Source organism: Gadus chalcogrammus, chromosome 15, assembly GCF_026213295.1.
Source record: "Gadus chalcogrammus isolate NIFS_2021 chromosome 15, NIFS_Gcha_1.0, whole genome shotgun sequence".
Taxonomy (NCBI): Eukaryota; Metazoa; Chordata; class Actinopteri; order Gadiformes; family Gadidae; genus Gadus; species Gadus chalcogrammus.
Window position 1 is genome coordinate 9831901 of NC_079426.1, and position 22958 is coordinate 9854858.

At 42.9% G+C, this 22958-nt stretch overlaps 2 protein-coding genes across 4 annotated transcripts in view; one reads left to right on the forward strand and one right to left on the reverse strand.

The window, feature by feature from the left end:
* The window catches only part of cdhr1a (cadherin-related family member 1a), a 31533-nt gene that overhangs the window by 7087 nt on the left and 1488 nt on the right, over window positions 1-22958 (reverse strand). The window contains exons 3-13 of the mRNA XM_056609941.1: window positions 6124-6219; window positions 5530-5675; window positions 5288-5338; window positions 4951-5040; window positions 4633-4719; window positions 2941-3057; window positions 2487-2630; window positions 1998-2076; window positions 1402-1502; window positions 1046-1249; window positions 35-187 (exon numbers count right to left, since the gene is read on the reverse strand). Of these exons, the coding sequence (XP_056465916.1) occupies window positions 35-187; window positions 1046-1249; window positions 1402-1502; window positions 1998-2076; window positions 2487-2630; window positions 2941-3057; window positions 4633-4719; window positions 4951-5040; window positions 5288-5338; window positions 5530-5675; window positions 6124-6219 (1268 nt within the window). The remainder of the gene's footprint in view (window positions 1-34; window positions 188-1045; window positions 1250-1401; window positions 1503-1997; window positions 2077-2486; window positions 2631-2940; window positions 3058-4632; window positions 4720-4950; window positions 5041-5287; window positions 5339-5529; window positions 5676-6123; window positions 6220-22958) is intronic.
* On the forward strand, window positions 11477-19006 carry chst3a (carbohydrate (chondroitin 6) sulfotransferase 3a). 3 transcript variants are annotated; one of them, XM_056609727.1, is made up of 4 exons: window positions 11477-11966; window positions 13980-14200; window positions 14754-15239; window positions 15347-19006. In XM_056609727.1, exons 2-4 carry the CDS (start codon window positions 14121-14123, stop codon window positions 16053-16055), a joined length of 1275 nt encoding a protein of 424 aa, XP_056465702.1. In that variant the 5' UTR covers window positions 11477-11966; window positions 13980-14120; the 3' UTR covers window positions 16056-19006. The 3 variants fall into 3 exon arrangements, with proteins under 3 accessions (XP_056465702.1, XP_056465700.1, XP_056465701.1); XM_056609725.1 differs by having other exon boundaries at window positions 11478-11966; window positions 14742-15239; XM_056609726.1 differs by lacking the exon at window positions 11477-11966 and adding an exon at window positions 11973-13081 and having other exon boundaries at window positions 14742-15239.

Here is a 22958-nt window from a genome sequence, read left to right on the forward strand (position 1 = left end):
CGAGTGCCATCATGTTTGGAGTTCAGATTCTGACCTTGTAGGTGAGGAACTGGTATTTCTCGTAGTCCATGGAGGAAGAGTCGTCCACCAGTATGGTCACCTGGGCCTCGTTGAGCACCGTCTGTGGGACGACTCTCAGCATTCTCCCCGGACCAATCAGCCGCAGGTTGAATTTAGCATTAGCCCCCTGCAAGCACACACCATAGACACAGTAGTTAGTATTCTCAGCTAATACACAACAGTTACCATTGGCAAAACAACAACAACAACAACATCAACAGCAAACTTTCATGGCTAATACACGATGTTAAGCATTGACTAAAAATCAACAACATTTGAAGCTACAATTTCCACGAAATGGATATGCTAAAATTAGAAAGAGCAGAACTCGGCCAACCCATGATAATTCAAACATGAGCTTATGTAATCAACATTTGTTATAATAACAGTGTGAGTGAAAGAGACGGCGATAATCCCTGTAGTGTTGTCCATTCAATCAAAATAAAAGCTGTGTCTGTCTTTATTGTATTATCCATTAGACGGAAACCAATAGCCTACTTTTCCCTATCCCATTTTTATTAATGTCTGAGCACAGTATTGGAGGTTATGTTTGAGTGGCAGTAGGGTCATAAAGTTACACTTGCATCCGTGTATAAATGAGTACATTATTTGTAATTGTTTTAGTCTTACTTTTATAATGTAGGTGTTTCACTTAGGAATATGTCAATGACTATTGTAGAGAAGAATGAGCTTTGCTCAAATTTATGTTAGTCTCATGAGCATAATATCACAAACCCCCAACCTATTTCAATCCACTACTATAGTCACAAATTCAATACAGTGTGTCAAAATTATATTCCATTTATGGCCAAATATATGCTACCTCCAATTGTAGTCAAGTAAAGCAGCATCGAGCATCTCTCTATCTGCAATATATCGAGCCATAACTAATATGCTATGCTTTTATGTTATGCTTAAATGCTATGCTAACAATATGCCATGTTAACAGACTATTAACAGCCAACACTGTGAGCTACATCTCCACCTGATCCGAGTCGTTGACGGTGATCTTCAGGCCCCTGAGGATCTCTCCCTCGGGGGGGTGTTCGTTCATGGTCAGCTGGAAGGTGTTCTGGGGGCCGTGCTCCCCGTAGAAGGTGGGCGGGTTGTTGTTCAGGTCCACCACGCGGATCACCACCGGGGTCGTCCCGTAATCCAGCAGTTTGCCATTCTCACCCACCTCTGAGGCCTATAGGGCACGCGCACAAACAACAACACACAAACATTTACATCACTGTTTTGTATTGTCCTACATTGGTGTTGTCCTGCATTAGTAATATTTTGCATTGCGTCGGAGGTTGATAAAATGCGGTTACATAGTTTTTATTTATGTCCTCTTACCCGAACAATTATGTTAAAGATCTCTCTCTTCAGATTGCCGGGCTGAGTGAGCAGCGTGATGCGGCCGTTTGTCTTGTTGATGCCAAACACACCGTCGTCTCCTGCAGAGACGAACAGCACACAAACCACAGGCCTGTCACAGCAGGCTCAGCCTTAAAAAAATCACTGGCCTAATCAAAGTCACTTCAACCAGTGCAATTTACTCACTATTCGATGCTTTCACCGATAGCGACTTACAGTGATTTCCGATAAATTAATGAGCGTGTAGAAGTTAGAAAACATACACAACAATGCCTACAGTTGGGATGAGTACATGCCTAGATAGGGTAAATGAAGTACCCCCGGACAAAACCAATTGCCCCCTAAGGGGTTGTCAGACTGTAAGAGTAACTAGTATTTCAATAAACAGATACATTTATCCAAAGTGAATACAGTGACTTCAGATACATGTTAATGAGCTGGTAGGCCTTCGGCATCTTGCTCAAGGATGTACTACACTGCAGACATTGGGGATGGAACCCATGACCTTTTGTCTGGGAGTCAAACCCCCTCATTGTATCACCTGACCATCGGAGCTGGCAGGGGGAGGTTCTTACCGTCGTCCATGGAGTAAACGATAGGGTTTGGGTTCCCTGCATCTCCGTCTTTGGCCAAAACCCTGTAGACCTCAGAGCCCTGAGGAAACATGTCTTCCTTTGTCAGTTCTTTTGGTCATTTCTGGTCATTTTGTGTTAATATATCCAAGGAACACATTCCTTACTCTATATAGTACATAACATCACTATACCATTTTAGAAAGTGTGCTATGAAGGCACATCAACACACTTGTGGGTTGATGTGCCTATAGCACACTTTCTAAAATGGTATAGCGATGTTATGTACTATATTTATGCCCGTAAAAAATATGAGATGTGGGATTCAACAACGCAAAAACACTTACGACTCAATGTAATTAATGCTCCAATGTAATTAAGGCTCCTTTAGTGGCACATCCACTAAGATGTGTCCCTATCCGATTTGGAGACGGATCTCGGTCCAAGCGGGACATGATGAATGGTATGAGCCAATGAGGGCATCGTACTCACGGGCAACGAGACCTCGTAGACGAACCCGAAGTAGGGCGTGCCGATGAAGGAGGGGGGCGTGTCCTGTTGGTCCACAACGTTGATGGTCAGCGAGGCGGAGGACGACATGAACTGCTCCCTGCCATTGAAGTCCCCCCCGCCATCCTGGGACACATGTTTGGGATTGGTTAGATATTTTTAATGTGTGTTACTGTGCATCTTTTAATTAAAATGCCCAGCGGGTTCAACCATGGATGAATGACATAAATATACATGATTCTAGACGTGATCATATTTAATGTCCCTTTATAAATAGATTATACAGTCGATTAATTGATCACATAGTATGGATATTGATTATATGAACACATTATCAGGTTGCTTCGGTTTTCCCAGTTTGAACAGGGTTGGCTCAGTGAAAGTGCAGTAACAGCGTAGCATGATGGTCGTTGCCGTGCCGCCGTAGAACCGTTACCTTGGCGATCACCGTGACAAAGTGTGTTTTGGATTTCTCGTAGTCCAGGGTCTCTCCGGATCGGATGCGGAGGACCCCACTATGTCTGTCTATAGAGAACAGACTGGACTGAGCCCCCTGAGAGAGAGAGAGAGAGAGAGAGAGAGAGAGAGAGAGAGAGAGAGAGAGAGAGAGAGAGAGAGAGGGAGAGAGAGAGAGAGAGAGATTTGGGAAAAGGAGAGCAAATGTGGGGAATAGAGATAGAGGGGGTAGTAATGAGGAGGTAGAGAGTGAAATAGAGGAAGAGAGACCGTGAGAGTGAGAGTGAGAGAGAGGAAGAGAGAAAGAGAGGCATAGAAAGAGAGAGTTAACAAAAGGTGCTTTTTTATAAGCTCCTTTGAAAAAACAAACAGATCAACTCAGATAAGGTCAGGGCAGAAAGCCTCTCTCACTCTGTCTCTCTCTTCCTCACTCCCCCTTTCCCTCCCTCGGAAAACCCTAAACCTCACGTGAGCTTTGATTCGAAACGGCTCAGATGGACCCAGATGAAAAGCGGGCCGCCCGACCGCCACTTGAATTAGGCCACATCCTGACCACATGAGACCGTCCTCCCTCCATCTCTCCATAAGAGCCCATATGCCCAGAGGACGGGCGGGCAGGTGAAAGCCGCGGGGTCCAGATGTGTTGGGCGTTAGCACCCCGGCGGACCAGCTGTCCTCTGTTCCTAATAGCCCAAAGTGCAGAGAGCCACCCCCTGCAGCCCGCGCAGCAGCAGCAGTACTTTAAGCCCCCAATACCTCACACAAATGTAATTGTGACTTAATCCCGGGCCTCACCATAGCACGAGTGCCACATAAGCAGACACGCACACACAGGCACACACACATATGAACGTACATGAAAAAACAATACACACAGGCGCACACATAGGAACCTACATGAAAACACACACACACACACACACACACACACACACACACACACACACACACACACACACACACACACACACACACACACACACACACAGATATGAACCTGCATGAAAACACACACACACACACACACACACACACACACACACACACACACACACACACACACACACACACACACACACACACACACACACACACACACACACACACAGGCACACAGACATATGAACGTACATGAAAACACATACACATACAGGCACGCACGCACAAAATGAACACAGAAAACAATGCATGCGCACACACACACACACACACACACACACACATACACACAGACATATGAACGTACATGAAAACACATACACATACAGGCACGCACGCACAAAATGAACACAGAAAACAATGCATGCGCACACACACACACACACACACGCACACATACACACACACAAATACACACGCACAAATATAGACACATTCATGCACTGTATGACCATACACACATAAAGCCATATGTACTACGTGCAAACACAAAGATATGTACAAAGACACACACACACACACACACACACACACACACACACACACACACACACACACACACACACACACACACACACACACACACACACACACACACGATAGTAACCCACTGATGATACCTACCACATTGTTCACTACGGTTTTTTCCCTCCCCCTAACCTAGTGACTATGCTAGGGTTTAGTGGCAGCGTGTTGGGTGGAGTGGTCAGGTGATGGGGTGGGGGGAGGTTACCTGGAGGTAGTAGTTGATGGACCCCCCAGAGCCCGTGTCTCTGTCCAGTGCCTGGACCTGGAAGAGGCTGCTTCCGGACTGGGCAGTCTGGGAGGGGACACGGGGAGATAATACAGGGTCACAGCATGTAGGGCATTGGGAACAATCACTCACGAGCTTCATGACCCCCTTCTGGCTCCAGGACTAAGGGTTAGGGGGGGGGGGAGTTAATAGTCAAAAGGACGAAACACTGCAAATCAAGAAAATAAATAGGATGTCTCTAAATAAATCAATAAAGAACTATTCAAACATGCATATATTTGGAGTTGGATCGCTTACTTCTAGTACATTGACAATAGCCGGCATATTTTGGAATTCTGGTTTTTCATCGTTGGCATCCATCACAAACACTGTGACTCGTTCCACCACCTGTGGGGGACACCAGGGACACGCTTACCACTTAAAAGGTTCAGTCTAGGACAAAAACATGAAGTGAATGGATAATAACTGTGTAAATTACACTTCGACAGTTGATAACGACAATTGACCTAGACAAACAAATGTCTTCCATGTAGACCATTTAGCACATGGTCTACATGTGCTACAAGGTAACCCTAACCCTACAACTGTACATCAATGGACCATATATGGTAAGCCTCAAACCATCAGTACATACCTTGCTTCTTCCATCAGTGACGCTGACGAGAACATCGATGGAATCTTGTTTCTACGAATAATGAAAACTAAATCAGAAATGCCTCAGTTTGGATCATTTAGAACAAAAGTACATGCACAAATGTTGGAGGAGGATAATTATTGAATCATCAAGAATCAAGAACATATCTGTTTGTATTTTTAAAAGCCTTTAATAAGGACCAAAACCGTAACCAGTCATCTAGGAAAATGTGAGAGGTTTACCTCTCGATCCAGCTTCTCCACCAAAGTAATGTTCCCAGAAACCGGGTCCACTCTGAAGTATTGTTTGGAGCCGGGGTCAAAGGCAAGGCCGTATCTCACCTCCTGGCCCTCGGGGTCTGTCCCGTTGAGAGAATAGATGTGTGTGCCTGTGGAGAGAATTCAGGATCATCCTTCAATACTCTGCACTCGTATATATAGTCTCAAAAAGGATGCATATCACGTCAGGTGTGGCTGGGGAGCTGTGCACACAAAGGCTTTCATATCAAGCTCATCTCGTTGAATTCAATGAGTGGCATCATCACATCCACAAAACAAACCTGAACTATTTGGCATTTCCTATTTGAATGAGTAATAGATTAAATGTTGTTGATTACTTAGTGAACTGGGCAACGAGACATTGAGATGTTTTTTTCCAACGGTGAATTAAGATACATGTCAACAGCGGCAAGAGGGTTGGGCGTCTTGCTCAAGGTTAGCCCGCAAACTATCAGGATCGATCCCGGTTCCATCCAGCTCAGGGTTGTCTTGAAACACTATCGAGCGGCGCCCAGTTTAAGCTAAATGTTGTGGCTGTTCCAGGTGTGCGTGTCTCACCGACTGCTGTGTCCTCAGAGAGGCTGAACAGAGCCAGGTTTCCATTCTGGATGTAGGGTCCGTTGTCGTAGAAATACGGAGCGAAGTCAGCTTGTGCTGTGAAGAAAGAAAGAGAGGGATGCTGAGCAAACTATGGAAAAGGGCGTCACTTCCCATATGCCATCACACTCGTTCAGCAAAAGACTTTCACCATCAATTATTTCATAATTTCTTCAATACTGTGCTATAAATTATCGAAACACACAACCACACACACACACGCCCACAATTACACAATGTTTTTATATTCCTTGCAAAGGATGCTTGGTCGATAAGGCAAATTCTTTGTTTTCTGTTATGTGAATATTTCTCATAACACAGCATGTATTTGATATTCTTCTAAATATCCCTTGAACCACCGAGTATAAGCCAGGTAGAAGCTAATCTACTACGGCTATTGGAGCCTGAAGCCCCCTGCCTGCTCTATCCCTCTGACTGGGATTACAGGTGAGTTACGTCAGTGTCCTAAAATACCCTTTCTGTGTAAAGGGAAAGACATACCTAGTCTCGGAAATGCTATACGATCATAACAATACCAAGAAACCTGACATTAACAAGCCTATAAAACAAATGCAACAGATGAAAAAAACAATACAATAACAATAATAGTACAATAGTTAGAGACAATATAAACACTCACATGTGACTGCTAGGAAAGTTAGCAATGATAGAATTGAATAGCAAAGGAGCAAAAAAAACAGGACAAACTTAACGTAAATGCATTCACAATGAACCGTTAACTCAAATGACAAACCAAACATCATAGATTATTCTAAATATATCATCCATTTTTTTTACAGTTTTCCTCTTTTGTCTGAACAACTCACCAATGCAGAAGTGCACCACTGTGACAACAATTGAAATATTTAACTTCTTCGCAATCTTCATCCTAAGGAACAAGATGGTTGAGTCGCACCATGAAGAAAGACGGCCGGAAAGAGAGTGTTTGGCATGTAATGTCCGTGTCGAGGTGATGGCAATCCGCTAGAGCAAGAGGTAGATCTTTGTACCAGTGATCACTAGAAAGGCTGAGACAGTCTCTAACAGGTTAATCCAATGACACATCTTAGTCTCACGAAGAGCCACTCATAGGGCCTTACAGTCATACCAGCACAGATCCTCACAGAGGAGAGAAGGACAAGGCCTTGGGCAAACATACTCAGTGTTGACAGGTATTCTGTTCTATATATTTATTCGCATAAAGTTTAGAAATGTGTACAGTTATAACAATGATTATGCATGATCTTCTGCAGCCTAATGTGTTATCTTTTGTTGTCTTGTGTTGTTTTGTCTGGTTGTCAATTTATTTTAATTTTTTTTACCTGTTATGTTATGGAATATAACGTAATACCTCTATTACCTATATTTTATCATTTTTATATTATTTATATAATAATGATAATATCGTGCCATAATGTAGCATACAATTGTTTCAATTAAAAATCAAATCATTCAATACATTACTCAACAAAAGAGCTCTTTGTATTCAACAGTTTTCCTCATGTTTTAAAACTTAACTGCAAACATGTTCAATAAATGACAACGACGAGGACATGGTGTTTTTGATATAAAGAAAAATACCGGTGGTGCCGTGTCTGGCTCCCCAATGCACATGGCAGGAGGCTTCAACCTGTCCATCAACTCTCATCATAAGTCTACTGATGGCTGCGCCTATAGTGCTCAGCATCTGCTCTGCAGGCCATAGCCATCTGTCCACCTCGGAAACAAACTGAAACAACCTATATTTTATATAATAAATATATGAATTTCAATTGATGTGATTGCAATCCATGGCATAGGTGAATGCAGTGTTCTCTGTTTTCATTAGAAAATGACGTTGGGTTTTTATCACAAAACTTGGAAATTAAGGATTTATGGGACTGTAGCACAAATTAAGATTGTTCAGAGGTTCAACAGGATCTTTGATTATATTTCTTTATTTCTTTCCCTCTTTTGTTTTTTATTGATTTCCGTCTCACCAACAAGTGTAGAGTCGAAAATCTTATCACACTGGCAAGTTTCCCGTGGTATTTAAGGCACTGAGGCTTAATGGCGTTGTTTGATAATCTTAATCAGCTGCGTGGGGTGTACTACAGAAGGCAGGTGTTGCATAATTCTCCACCACTGATCCTATTTCCACAGATAACATCCACCACAACAACAAAGATCACTTTGTCGTCCACACATCTGTTGGCTGCTCAGGCTAGGTTTCGAAAACTACCGTCAAAGAATAGACTCCAGCATGTGACCTAAAGGAAAACGTAAAGCATTGAAAAAGAAAGTGGTAACACTTGACAAAAAGGTTACATTCATTAACCATGACATAACAATAGTCAATGCAGTAAATAGCATTGGTTAACAATGAATGAATTAACAGTTAACTAATGGTCGAGTAATCATTGGCTAATGGTTTTCATGTTTACTAAGGTAGTAGAAGGTTAGATGTGCTATATAATAATGTTTATTACGGCATTAACTCATTTTAATGAATGGTTAAATAATGTACCTTTATTCTTTACAGTTTGTTGCATTGTAGTACAACACTGTAGTGCAGATACCATTCAGTAACATAAGACCAACTATTTTATAAAACCGTAATTATTGCACTGAAAACACGGTTTCGGTGTAGACACGAACAAAGGAGAAAACAAATGATGATCTGTAAGAGAATGGATGCGTTTGCATGCTAACCTTACATGTTCCATGTTCCATGTTGCATACAAAGGATAAACCTTTTTCTGTGCATTTTTATGGAAGGGAATCAAATCTGCTTTCTAATCCATCTGGCATCAGCCAAATACTACACATCGACCCTTAACCCCTAAAGAACAGGCCAGTCTGTCTGGTGGGGGTAGAGAGTGACTGATGAATGAATTACTTACACAGGGAATTTTACACAAAAGAGGGTTGAATACAAAAGTAAGTCTATGTGCGAAGGATGTTAACATTGTTCACACAAGACACATACATATGTAATTTGTCCTTTGTCCATTGCAGCCACCCCGAAGGTCACAAGCCAGTTCATGAGATATACATGTTGTTAGTTCTAATTTTTTTCAATCTAATATAAATAATAAATAATATATAATAATAAGTGAAAAAATTGCAATGTGATTGCTGTGTAAAGTTATAGGTTGATTTTTGTACGATCACTCAGCCGACCGCATGAGACCACCTACCGACTTCAAACTCTGAGTGACAGTGGGCAAGGCCCTGGTTTCAGGTTTAAATCCCGGACTGCTGGCAGATGGCAGCGGCCTTCAGATTAACCCGCTGCTCTTCAACCCATGCTAGGCTTGTAAGGCAGCCCGGGCCAGTCTGTGGTTGAGACCCCGGGTCATTCAGAAGCTCAGAAGTTAAGACTTGTATTAAAGAAAATACAACTACATGTGATCTCAGAGTATTAATGTTGTATTATTGGTTAATATCAGTTATCCTAAAAACACCTGTCTGGGAATAGTAAGTAAGTATTGTCTGATTTTATCAGGTGGACTTTTTGTAAAACATAAATACCCAACATAGTCCTATATGTCCTCCAATGGGCAAATTCTAAAATAAATCTAAACCAGTGATTTGAATATAATATGACGAGGTGATCGCACAACTCTTTTGCCCATCTCGTCATCTTCTTACTTTCTTATCCCCTGTCTACAAACACACCAGCATGCACTGGCCCATGGGAAATCTCACCGGGAGCCCAACGCAAAAAGCATCAGCATCCCTCACTCTGCATCATCTGGGGAGATTAGAGACGTCAACGCACAGCCATGACAGACCTTCGTCAAATAGGATCAGTATTGCCTCTTTTTTTCCCTCACTCTCTCCATTCTTATCTGCCTAAATCTACCATCGTCAGGCCATCGCAGAACGATATCCCATAATATCATGTCTGGCGGTGCCCAAAAGGGGTATGGTCTCATGTCATGGGAGACATGGAAGCTAATAGACTTTTCAGTCAAGAAACAATACAGATAGAACACGGAAATAAACATGTTGATGATAATAATAATTTTATCACACAAGAGGATATTTCTGACAGTTCATGGATATCATTTCAAAGGTAAATGTGATAAATAATAATAAAAAAGTAGCATAACCTATCCTATTATAAATAGGTTGATCTTCCAGGATATTTTTACGTTTAAGATTATTTCTAAGAAATGATTTGTGTTTACAATTCCAAACAGGTTGTTTACCAGGATAACCAACCTGTCGTTGTAAATAGAATAATCTTGAATGTGCTCCAAAATGTCACGGTAACAAACCAATTGAATGAGAGGGATAAAATATGTGCTTCTTAAAATGGTGTTGTTTTTATAAAACAGGAAATCGATGTTATGAAAAATTGTGAACAATAAATAATGTTACCGGTTTGGTAGGATTTTTTTTATCTATGAATAACCTGTGAATCCAGAATACCTGAGCTCAAGCTACCCATTGGACTTCACTGTTTTGGATTATCATTATTATTAATGATAATCTGTGGTGCGGTTTGCCTGGGGTGGAAGGGTTATCTTTTAGTTCTGCTCCACCCCCAAAACTAGGTCACTCTTTTAATCCCACCATGTACAGTAGAGACAGATCAAAAGTAGTCTTTTCGTTTTTGTCAAACTGCAAGCATAGACAGCTTAGTGGTAATGGAAACAGTCAGAGTCTCTCTTAGCAATAATATACAATATTTTCGTATCTGTTACTCGTTCAGTGTATTTGTATTTTTTTTTCTATCAAAGAGCAAAGCTACTTTTCCCAAATTTACCAAACATGAATTGTAGGCGTATTTCTTAGTGTGGGTATGTTAACACTACATAAATAAGCCTTCTTGCTGAAAGAGGTACCGCTGGTGCGGATTCTTGTCCGTTGCTGCCACCAGGTGGTCAAAAGCAGTAGATGGAGTTGGGCTTCCGTTATTTTCATTAATTCATTCACTAAATATCAGAGCAAATTTGAAGAAAAAAAATAGATTTAGATTTAAAGATGTATAATTAATTGCTTTGGAAATCAAATGAAAACAATTTGTTAAAATTGTGTAGGAAATATATATGGGTAGCAAATTAAAGATAACCTATGGAACAGTGCTACCGATAAAGGGATGGGTTTGGTGCCACAACCAGTAATCTAGGTTTGCAATCGGACGTTACTGTGAATAAACTAAATGCAATCAGGCCAAAGGAAGAAAAGCAGTTTCTACGCAACAGGTTTTAGAAAGATAACAGCACGTCCACAAGCCATTTTTTTGTGTGGAAGAAAACAACCCAAAAAGACCCCAAGGACTCCTTGTAAATTGGGCACCACGTGACCGTGCATGCATGTACGGGACTGAGGACAGCGCGTACGCGGCTCCCTGTGTAGCCTCGACTACTGAGCAGCAGGGCGCAGGAAAAGTTACGGCAAAGTTCTTCATTCAATACGATTAGATTCCACTTTCACCGTTACGACTTTCCCTAAAGCCATGCAGAGGTGTACAACGGCCACCGTAGCCTATTCATGAAAATACGCGTTTCATCCTTTTTTTGAGATGAAATAAAAAAAGAAAACTTTTATTGTTACGCATTCGGACATTTCACTGAGAGACGACATGTGTAAAAGAACACCTCCCTGAGGGAGCGACGAGTTCCTGAAGACGCAGAAGCCTGGTCCAGTTTTCGTCCCTATTTCTCTTCACATGGGGGAAAGGATCCGGCATCTGTGGATACAATGGGGCAGTGTGTAGCCCCCAATGCAAAGACAATGCAGCAAGATGCTACGAGGGACACTCGGATGTATGATAGTGAACTGTGGCTCTACTGCCGAGGAGCCAGATAAAGGTTTGTAGCTTGGTTTCTTTACCTTCCTTACCTTTTCCTGCATCTTTCTGAGGCTGTGCGTGTAAAACCAGCTCGGACACGACAGGCTATATTCCACGCAAATAATCATAGTTTTTTTTGTGGGTTATACATTGCCAATCTACAGAAACATATGCAACATTATGAGATGAATACAAAATAATGGTGACCAGTCCGAATGAAGTGGAAAGTATATCTTCAGCGTAAGCAAGGGAGATCCTTACGATATTGTCAGTGCGACCACCTATCACACACCTCCCCCCTATCCACACACACAAGGGGCTTGTGTCTGTTGAATGAAATGTTGTTACTTTGGGTATGTGGGTTATATTGTTGTAATGTCAAAGAAACACACATCGATTCATAGACTAATTCAACATGACGATGAAGATGATGAATAATAAAATAAATAAACCCCATCACAATTATCAGTTAAATTCGACAAACTAGTGGGCGATGGAAGCTTATCATCAGCCATTTAGTCAACGACATCTCCATGTGGAACTGCCTCAAGGCCTTGAAGGCAACCATTAACGTAATATGTACTGAGATGATAAACACGGTGATGTGTATTTCTGCTCCAGCAGATAGTCAGAAATTGCCATACGCTTCAGTGAGTGTTGAATATGCAAAAGCCCTCCGCCGCAAACGCGCCTTCAGCCTGACAGTTTGATGGCTGTGGTGGAATAAGCTCAGATAAAAGACACTAGTTTCACAGAAGCATCATCGTAGGATTATACGCAAGTGTCACTCATAACACCAATTATGTGTCCGCTCCTTTTATGTACCAAGGCACGAGTACTAGTCTAAACTAGTGAATCTCTTCTACCCGTGCCGTGGTCCATAGAAGGAGCAGACCCATAATTAGTGTTATGAGCTACACTAGTGTTTGTACTACGATGACGCCTCTCACACATGAACTCATCAAAGGCTTGAAAAGTGTCTTCTCCGTTATTTGCAGAGATCCCACTGAGTCTCCCTGATTTGACAGGTCCAGCTAATCATTAAAGCGATACTGTATGTGTTTTGGCATCACTCCGCTTGCTGAAAGATACTTGCTGGTGACTGTTTATTGAGGCTGGTATGTTTGGCATGAGGTGAGCAATATACATTGCAATGCTCTATATATGTCTGGGCCTGGAAGGATTATAGACCCTATAGCCCTTCCAGGCCCAGACATGTTAGTAGCGTTAGCTCATCCTGTGCACATTAACAATTGTATGTATCAGGAAGAAAAACTGAATGGGACTATTCACATGTCGGTGCCTGTTCAACGTTTAACTCTGTTTAACTCCTGCTGCTTAATGGGCGGTTGTGATTCATGTAAAGTAAGCTTCCGGGCATCGGCAAGCATGCATTAATAACTGTGGATTTGTTCCCTCTGTATTTGCATACTCCAAGGGATGTTTTTGGTTAACATGCTATAACAAGCCTATACATTATCCATATGAAGTATAATGTATCTATATGTACTAACATTATCAATTACATCACATTCAAATTAGGGTAGGTGGCTTGGTGACACCAAAAGGGAAATCTAGATTTAGTAAAGATCCCACCCATCTTCCCTTCAGGCCTGCCTCCAAACGCACTCCCCAAAAACAGGCGATTAGCTGACTAGCTTCAGCAAAAGGTATGCCTAGTCTTGTGGAAGACTCTGGTCATGCGCAATGAGAGCACACAATCAGTGCACAGGTGCACAGGTAAGTAGGTAGAACAAATTATTTGATTACCAGGTAGGCTAGCCAGTCATTTCCTAAGGGCCTGCGACAGCCACAGACACCACATTGTTTGCTTTTTTGGACAGAGCATTTTAAATATTGATTGCTCTTGGTGTGTAAAGAGTATATATACAAATATGACAAAAAAAGTTTCTAAAATAAGTCACCTGTGCTTGCTTATTATGCCCTAAAATTGGACTTCTCTTGGATCATCTTAGTTTACTTTAATGTTTTTACATTGAGTAGTAATCATGGCCTTTTTTCCTGATTCCAGACTCAGGCTTCGTCCATAACATCACAAGACATGAAAGGAGCGCTGAGAAATGAGTGAGCTGACGTATGCATGACAACCCCCCCATCTATCAACACACAACTCCAACGGTCTCTTTAGTCAATCCAAGAATCCCCACTCATTATGAAGACCAAGTATGCCATCGTCTTCATCTTTATCGTGGCCCTGGTCATCATCGAGAAGGAGAGCAACATACTGTCAAGGTATTTGGATGAATCAACCCTGAATGCTGAAATGTGTTAATTTTCATGAATCACAATGGTCAGGCTCTTGAGGAAGACAAGGGTGTTTTGCTTAAAAAACTTTACACCAATTGAACCAATAATAATGCTGATAATGCTGTTTACCCCTTCCTGTTAGGGCCACCAATAAAACCCTAAAACAATTATAAAGGAGGGCTGTCGTTTCCTAGACTGGTCGCAAATGTCCAGTGACAGACGCATCCCTTGGCTAGTATAAACCAATACAATACTATTTAGTCATTTAGAAGACACACTTATCCAAAGTTAATAACTGTTCATTTTAATTTATGCATCATTGATTGATTAGGAAGTAGGGGTTTTGACATTTTGCTCAGATCACCTACAGGTATGCTGTGAACATTATGGGTGGGAGTCCAACACCCTAACCACTAGGCAATCATGTAATATCAATAAGGGCTGAAATCGGAAATCTTACGAAACAACTCAATTGTATCGGGGACATAATGTGTGTGTGCTTTTGATCCATGATAATCCATTGCAGAACTCTCAATAGGGTGTCCGATAAGCTGACCCAGAGGCAGACTCCATTGCAGACGTCATCCAGCCCCATGTACGAAAACGAAACGACCCAAAATGCCCTCGCTGACGACCAGGACCCGAGAGATAGAGCTATGGGAAACTACAACGCCAGCGACCCACACAAGCACATCCTGCTCATGGCCACCACCCGGTCGGGCTCCTCGTTTGTGGGGGAGTTCTTCAACCAGCACGGCGGGAACATGTTCTACATGTTCGAGCCCCTCTGGCACATCGAGCGCAAGCTGGCCGACGCGGCAGAGAGCGGGAACGTCACGGGGTTGACGGAGATGTACCGGGACGTTCTCCAGGGGCTCTTCCTGTGTGACTTCGGCTCTCTGGAGAGGTACATCTCGCCGGCTCCTCAGGACCACGTCACCGCAGCGCTGTTCCGTAGAGAGTCCAGTTCGTCGCTCTGTGAAAAGTCGGTTTGCTCCCCCTTCGTTAAGGACATTTTCGAGAGGTATAGTATTTTTTTTCTTCGGTGGCTATTCCGTTGATGTACTTCGTTATGAGTTATTTGCCGTTAAAAAAATAATAATAACACATCTACAACTGTTGTCGTCGCAGGTACCACTGTAGGACCCGCCGTTGTGGCCCACTCAACCTGACCCTGGCGGCCGAGTCCTGCCTGTCGAAGAAACACCACGCCATCAAAACCGTGCGCGTGCGGCAGCTGGAGACGCTCCGGCCCCTGGTGGAGGACCCGCGCCTGGACGTCATGGTGATCCAGCTGGTCCGAGACCCGCGGGCCGTCCTGGCGTCCCGCATGGTGGCCTTCTCGGCCCAGTACCAGACGTGGAACTCCTGGGCGCAGGAGGGCGACGTGCCCGAAGACGTGGAGCAGGTGAAGCGCTTCAAGGGAACCTGCGACCAGATCAGGATGTCGGCGGAGCTGGGCCTGGGTCTGCCCAGCTGGCTAAAGGGACGCTACATGCTGGTGAGATACGAGGACATCGCGCACTTCCCCATGCAGAAGGCGGAGGAGATGTACAAGTTCACCGGGATCCCGTTCAGTCCCCAGGCCAAGAACTGGATCCTTAAGAACACCCAAACCACCAGGGGGGCGAGCGGGGTCTACTCCACGCAGAAGAACTCCTCGGAGCAGGCGGAGAAGTGGCGGTATCGCATCCCCTTCAAGCTAGCCCTGGTGGTGCAGAAGCTGTGTGGACCCGCCATGAAGATGTTTGGGTATAAGTTTGTGGATAGCGAGACGGCGCTGCTGAACAGGTCCCTGAGTTTGCTGGAGGAGAGACGGTTTGGCTTCTCACAGGATTGACCAATCAATGATCAATGATCAATCCTGTGATCAATCTCACAGGATTGATCCTAGGACCAAACAGGATGTAGGACGGTTAGCAACAGGGAAGGAGATTGAGGTGGATTTTGTGCGTACCAAGGTGTAGGTAAACAAGGGTCGGACGATGAACTGCATTACTGACTCCGACTGGATATTTTTGGATCGTATTTAACTTTTCATTTGACCATGAAATGCAAAGAAATTAAAGCTTTGTCGTTTCGTGCCTCATGTAAACATAAGGGATGTAGTGCACTTGAAGACCAGTTCATGTTTTAAATGGGAAACTTGGAAAAAGAAGATAAGTATTTATTGTGAGATTTTAAGCTCTTTTATCAGTCTATATTTTATATGATTAGGCTTGAGGAGTCGCTTTCAGTGCTGAGTGAAACCGTAACCGCACCGCGACCGCCACATGTCCAAAGCCCTGGAGGCTCTTCGTCGGAGCGGTTAAATGGTCAGGTAACTCTATTCGCTTGGAGATAGTCAGGTTTACCGTACCAAGTTTGAAATATTTTTTTTTAAGTCATACACGAATCAGGATGGATACGTTTGGGTGTACAATAGATTACAAGGTTGGTCAGGCGAAAGGGTTAAAAAGGGAATCTTAAACTTATACCCAAAGGTAAAAGACAGGTCAATATGACGTGATCTCTACGTCAATTCCATTTATCCGACACCGTAGTGAATTCATTTGTATTAATGCAGATGTATTGGTAGAAATATCTTAACATAGATTGTATTGTAATCAGAGAGCGTTGTCATTCGACTAAACTATTGTATGTTTAATTGCAACACCTTTCAAGGGACTGATGTTTGTTTGTAATTTGGTTGTGTATGTGTGTCTGGGTTTGTGTCTGTGAGTGTTTGAGTAAGAGATGAAGAAAGGGAGGTTTTATCGATGTGCACTAAAATAGGATGATAGTATATAGTAACAATTTTAACAAATGTTAGAGGTCAGACCAGCGTTATTCTGCACAGGAACCCGATACCTAAGCCATATACAAATCTATATCCCAGACGTTATATTTTCCTATTCCAAATATAGAATACACACATCCTATAACATTAGGGTAGCCTTTACGTCCATTGAACTGTAAGATCTCCGTAAAATGCAGCTACTGTATAGCTTGAAGGTGAATGTAGGTCCTGTCAAGGCCAGCCCTCAGAGCAGCTCTTTTATGGTATATGAAGGTAAGCACTGTGATTTCCCTTCAATGGCTGCTTTATCTTCAGCTTGGCTGAGGCTCCGCCGAAACTGCTGTGCTAGTATTGCTATTTGATATGTGTGACACGTGAATACAGTGAGCTTCTACTCCTTGTAGCATTTTCAAGAACAGCAAGACACTTTAAGCAAGGTTTTCGCAACCACGTAATCACAAAAGCCTACTGTATATGACACTTACTAATACTGCAATAATAATATAACGGAGAGAGAGAAAGTTGGCGTGAGTCGTCCTTTCCTGTTCCTTTTTTAAGCATTTCCTGACTGTTTCCTTCGTTCGAAAAAAATTCTAGTCATCCACCCCATGAATAAAGTACTTTGGTGTTCTGTGTGTAGTGTATAGCACACTTTCATAAAAGGATAATTTGAAGTGTATGTGTGTATGTTATTCCCCAGCTCTGTGAATTAAGAAAGTTAGCCTACCAAGAAGTGCCCAGTGTGTAGGCCTCATTCTGTACATGGGTGTAGTACTGGTACAGTCTCACCGGGGATCAGTGTTCTGTGTCGTTTAAAGTTCCTCCGCCTAAAGTTGTGTGGGAAAGAGCAGAGGCAAAAAACAGTGCCTCCATTCATGCGTGCATCCATTCTGTTTCATTCCCTGCCACCCAGAGTTCACAGCTGTTGTTCTCAGACTCTGTTCCTTAATGCTAGTCGATCTCCATAGCAACATAGCGTGATGCAGATGTTTCCACAAAGTCGTCATTGGTGACTTGGGATTTTTCAGACCGGCAACAGCTGCAAAAACCCCATCAATATTTCTACTTCAAGGTTTTAAACTCACACCCACAATAATCATTCACAATTTGTGCCATTTCTTTTGGCATAGGCCTACATTATTTTACAAATTATAGACCTACAAATGTACACACAGAAAAGTATTAGTTGTTAGATAATTGGTAATTTTGTTAGGTTGCAATATAATATTGTTTGGATGTACATCAATGATGCTAATAATTAGCTTCAAGATAAAAATGGCAACAAAACAGATTATTTTCGAATTATGTTACAGGGTGCTGTTGCCATGACAACAGCAAACGCAGTTATCTGTTGCTAGCTAACGGTTTAACAACACAAATGTTATAAAGATGTAATAGGCCTACAACAAAACAATACAACCAACATATTAGTATACATTGTAATGTTACATCATGGTGACTTGAAACCCACCTAATCGCAATACACCTCTCCAAAAATAACATGGAAGATAGGTGTGAGAAATGCCATGAAACAAAAATTCTCTGCAAAGTGTAACCCAAACACCTCGGGAAGTAATGTGTAATGTGTTGGACCTCAGAGGTGGAGGGGAAAACCATTTTGTCTATGTAAGCCACCATACAGTGGCTTACAGTACTCATAAGAGAAGGCCTACCTCGATTCAGTCATGTGTAAGATACAATACTCTGAAACCAGAATGACCGGAAAAAAGAAGGGTGGCCTTTATGAGGAGCAAGTTGATGTCCATTTTTTAATAATTATCAAGTAACTACTTGTTGTTGTTGTTGTTGTTGTTGACAAACCAAATAAAAAAACCTCTGTTGGTGCCTTAATGTACTGCTTTTGAGTGGCCAAACTCATTTATTTTAGTAAGACTTGGCTGTTAGAGTGTTGGTGTTCATAACTGAAACATGGTCTTTCATTACTGCAATGCACATTCCCGAAACACAACATATTTTACCAATATTCCAATGACACTTAAACAATAGACACATTTTCAGATTTCAGATTGTTTTTTAAATTATCTTTAAGGAAATAGCCTATATACATAGGGCTATAAAACATTCACAACACAGCATACAAACCAGTTGAAGTTATGGAGAAACCATATCACCACTCAGAAGGGAGTCTTTTCATCAACCTAACAGGGGAGGGGAGCAGTAGAAGTCAGAATGACTCAATAACATTCAACGTAATACTAACACAGCCGTTTCAGTCTGAGTTCGGTGTCTGTCCTGTCATCTGCCTCATTCGAAGCACAGATCAAGCAATGTTTGTTTAAGAGTCAGTTCCAAAAAGCAAATGTCATGAAGCTCATTGCTTGGGAATTTGAGTTTATTTTTTTAAAGGAACAATCAGCTAATCTCTTTTGCCCCTTTGAGGTTCAAACACTAACAGGAAGAGGCAGAAATGGTTCCATGACTAATGTCAGGAATGTGCCCATATATGTCCTCCAGTACTCCTAAGTTATTTTTAGATAATTTCAGTGCCTTTCTGCAGTTTATTTCAATATTATTCGAGAACTGTGAATGCACTGAGGGAAGCTTAGATAGAAAATATTTCCATTGGGGCCTGAACACTCCCATTCATGTGCACTGGAAAGTTGTCATGGCTTTGCCCTTGTCTGCTACCTTATCCTCCTCAGCCACCTGAATAGACTGTGGGTCCCACTGTAGGTCTTCCTTTCAAAGGACACATGATGGCGTAAAGGGAGACAGCAGGATAGTCTGATGGTAAGGCTGGTTTGCCCCAGCTGTTTACTGAAGGTTCTGCATGTTTCTAGGCGTCCTTTTTATATGCAAAATATTTCATGGTCTTTTTATTCCTTTATGGAATAAGAGCGGGTAGAGACATGCAAGTGAAGGGTTGAAGGAGAATGAGAGTCAGCATAAGTGGCAATCGGCAATCGGATCCAGGTCACTATGACAAACATTCTGTTTGTAGTTAGCTCATTTGTGGGGTGAACCATGGGTTGAGCCACACACTGCGCCTTGTCCAGACATCCTTGAGCAAGATGCGTATACAGATCATCTCATTAAAGAAAGATGTCTTTCAAAACAAACCCACAGTAAACTGTGGTAAAAGGAGTCTGCTAAGTGATTAGATAGTATGAAATGTGGCACCCGACTTGACTAGCATTTGCACAAGCAGCTTGCATATCTCACATACTACCAGATGTAAGTTTGTGTATTCAATGGCAGCCTGAATGGTGGTTCTGTGCTGGTGCGAGGGAAGGGTACAGCGCCAAGCAAACAGGATATCTGTCTACTCAATCCCCCTGCTCTGTCCCCCTTTCAGGTTTCTCTTTCCTAAAACATCCCCTACCCTGCCCCTATCCAAACTCCTTAAAGCAGCCCATTTGGGAATAAAGTGCCTTATTGTTCCTTTATCTTCTTGCCTCAATGTGCTCACGGGGAATGGTGTGCTGGATCAGGCGATGTTCACATCCCTCAGCTTTGCAAAATGGCATTCTTGTCAATTTAATTAAAGTTCTGTTCCATTGGAATTCCGGAAATTCATCAATCTTTGTTCTGTCTGGATGGTCTTTGGCTATTTGACCCATAGCTATAATCGTTTCCATGACTACCCATTAGTGTCTGCACCAAAAGGCTAAAGTATATTGGTAGCTGTGTCGGTAAAGGCACAAAATCAAAAAGTCAAAACACATTTAATATTTACTGCATCCACACATGAGGTCTGCTGGAACTCGAGCAAAAAGTACAGCAATGACGAACATTCATAAAAGCCTCATTTATAAAACTCATTTATATTCACATCGTGACTGCTTGGTTTGCTCAGACGTTTATTTCGGGTGGGTGGAGTTCTATGCATCTATAGAGGACCTCTACATCTGGGGCCTAGTTGGAGGTGGGGGCTAATCCTCTCCCCTCCCCCATATCCACCCCTGGAACCCTCTCTATAAATTAGACCACCTTTAAGTCTCTCGCCCCTAATGGGCTGCATTTCTCTCTCCCCTAAGGCGCGCTCTCTCTCTCTCTCTCTCCCCCCCCCCCCAGCTGGCTACCTCTCTCTCTAACGTCTCTCTTTCTTTCTCCCTCTCTGAGTGGCTCTCCCTCTCTCTAAGCCCCCCCCCCCCCCCCCAAAGCTGGCTACCCCTCTCTCTCTCTCTCTCTCTCTCTCTCTCTCTCTCTCCCCCCCCCCCCCCCCAGCTGGCTACCTCTCTCTCTAACGTCTCTCTTTCTTTCTCCCTCTCTGAGTGGCTCTCCCTCTCTCTAAGTCCCCCCCCCCCCCCCCCAAAGCTGGCTACCCCTCTCTCTCTCTCTCTCTGACTCTCTCTCTCAAGGTAAATAAATGCTGAGGTCAGGGTGGAACACAGGGTGTTCACTCATGTCCCTCTGCCGTTGCTCCACTCAAAAGCCACCTTGTTTTGAGGCCAACATGTCCTCCACAGACTAGCATACGAGAATAGAACGGCTTTGTGGTACATCCTAAAATTGAAATCTCCAGCAATTGGACTTCCATAAGAGTGACAGCAATGAGCTTTACATCTGAACTCTTCCACATAAATTCGTTACTTATAATTAACTTCATACGTGTAGTTTCATGTTTTTCCTCTAGGGAGCAGTGCACGCCACGCGATGCCCAATTGGAGTGCCAACCATCTCTTCACACGAGATGTTGCAGACAGTCTGTCAGCATGCATTGCGTTATATGAGTGTGTGTGTGTGTGTGTGTGTGTGTGTGTGTGTGTGTGTGTGTGTGTGTGTGTGTGTGTGTGTGTGTGTGTGTATGTACCCTCTTCTTCCTTATCAGACACTGCCGGCCCCTAATGTTTTACCCATCTCTTTTAGGATGTCCTTTCCATCTCCGTACAGGAGAATTTGACTCGTTTGTCTGTCCCAACCACGGTGTCAGAATATGATCAGATAACTGTTCCCTGGGGCTCAATGGGTCGAAAGTGTGGTAGATTAGAGCGGGGGCACTAATCCTTGAATAATGTGTCCCAGCTGGATCACTTCAGGATACCAACAAGCAAGGCTGGATGATGGCGGTGTCTAATAGAGGCTGGAATGCCTATCGCACCCATTTCGGACGTTATCACTCCATTGAACAAACATTATCAAGTTATCAGCCCTGTAGCCATGGGTAAGTGGCCCATATTCATGATAATGTTGCCGTTCCCACAAATCTTATCAACTCAAGGAACTTGTGCTTTTATATGTAAAAAAAAAAAGGGTCTTCGCTCACATCCTCGCTTGCTCAAAATCTTTTGAGTGTTAGAAATATGGGTTCTAATATGGACCATGTTTGTATTTCATAGGCATTCATGAGAAAGCTGGGAGTAATTTAAATGTCTTGTAAGGTAGCTTGTATGTTTTCACTGCAGAAGGAGGAATGTGGGAACGCCAAGACCATATGAAGTAGTTTTACATTAAAGGAGGAACTTCCTTTGGTTGAGCATGGCCGCCCTCTAGTGATGAAAAGCTGATACTACAATTACTACAGTCACCCAACACACACGCCGAACCCAGTGGTTTAAGACACGTCCTGCCTCTCTCTCTCTCTCTCTCTCTCTCTCTCTCTCTCTCTCTCTCTCTCTCTCTCTCTCTCTCTCTCTCTCTCTCTCTCTCTTTCTACGCAGGCATAAAACACAGCTCTCTTTCTAATAATAATAATAATTCATTGGCGCTTATCAATGACCCAAAGACGCTTACAGTGAAGGGGGGGACCTAACTCACCACCACCAGTGTGTAGCACCCACTTGGGTGATGCACAGCAGCCAATCTGCGCCAGAACGCTCACCACACACCAGCTTGAGGTGGAGAGTGAGGGACTTAATGAGTCAGCCAATTGTACAGGAGGATTATTAGTGGGGCCAGATTGATTTAGCCTGATTGGGCCAGGACACCGGGGAAAACCCCTACTCTTTGCGATAAGTGTCCTGGGATCTTTTATGACCACAGTGAGTGAGGACCTCGGTTTTA

Bases quoted from the DNA above. Each gene is read 5' to 3' on its own strand.
- chst3a (XM_056609725.1), top strand. From the start codon at position 14,121: ATGAAGACCAAGTATGCCATCGTCTTCATCTTTATCGTGGCCCTGGTC. The intron at 14,201-14,741 runs GTATTTGGATGA...AATCCATTGCAG, and splicing joins GAGAGCAACATACTGTCAAG to AACTCTCAATAGGGTGTCCG. The intron at 15,240-15,346 runs GTATAGTATTTT...TTGTCGTCGCAG, and splicing joins GTTAAGGACATTTTCGAGAG to GTACCACTGTAGGACCCGCC.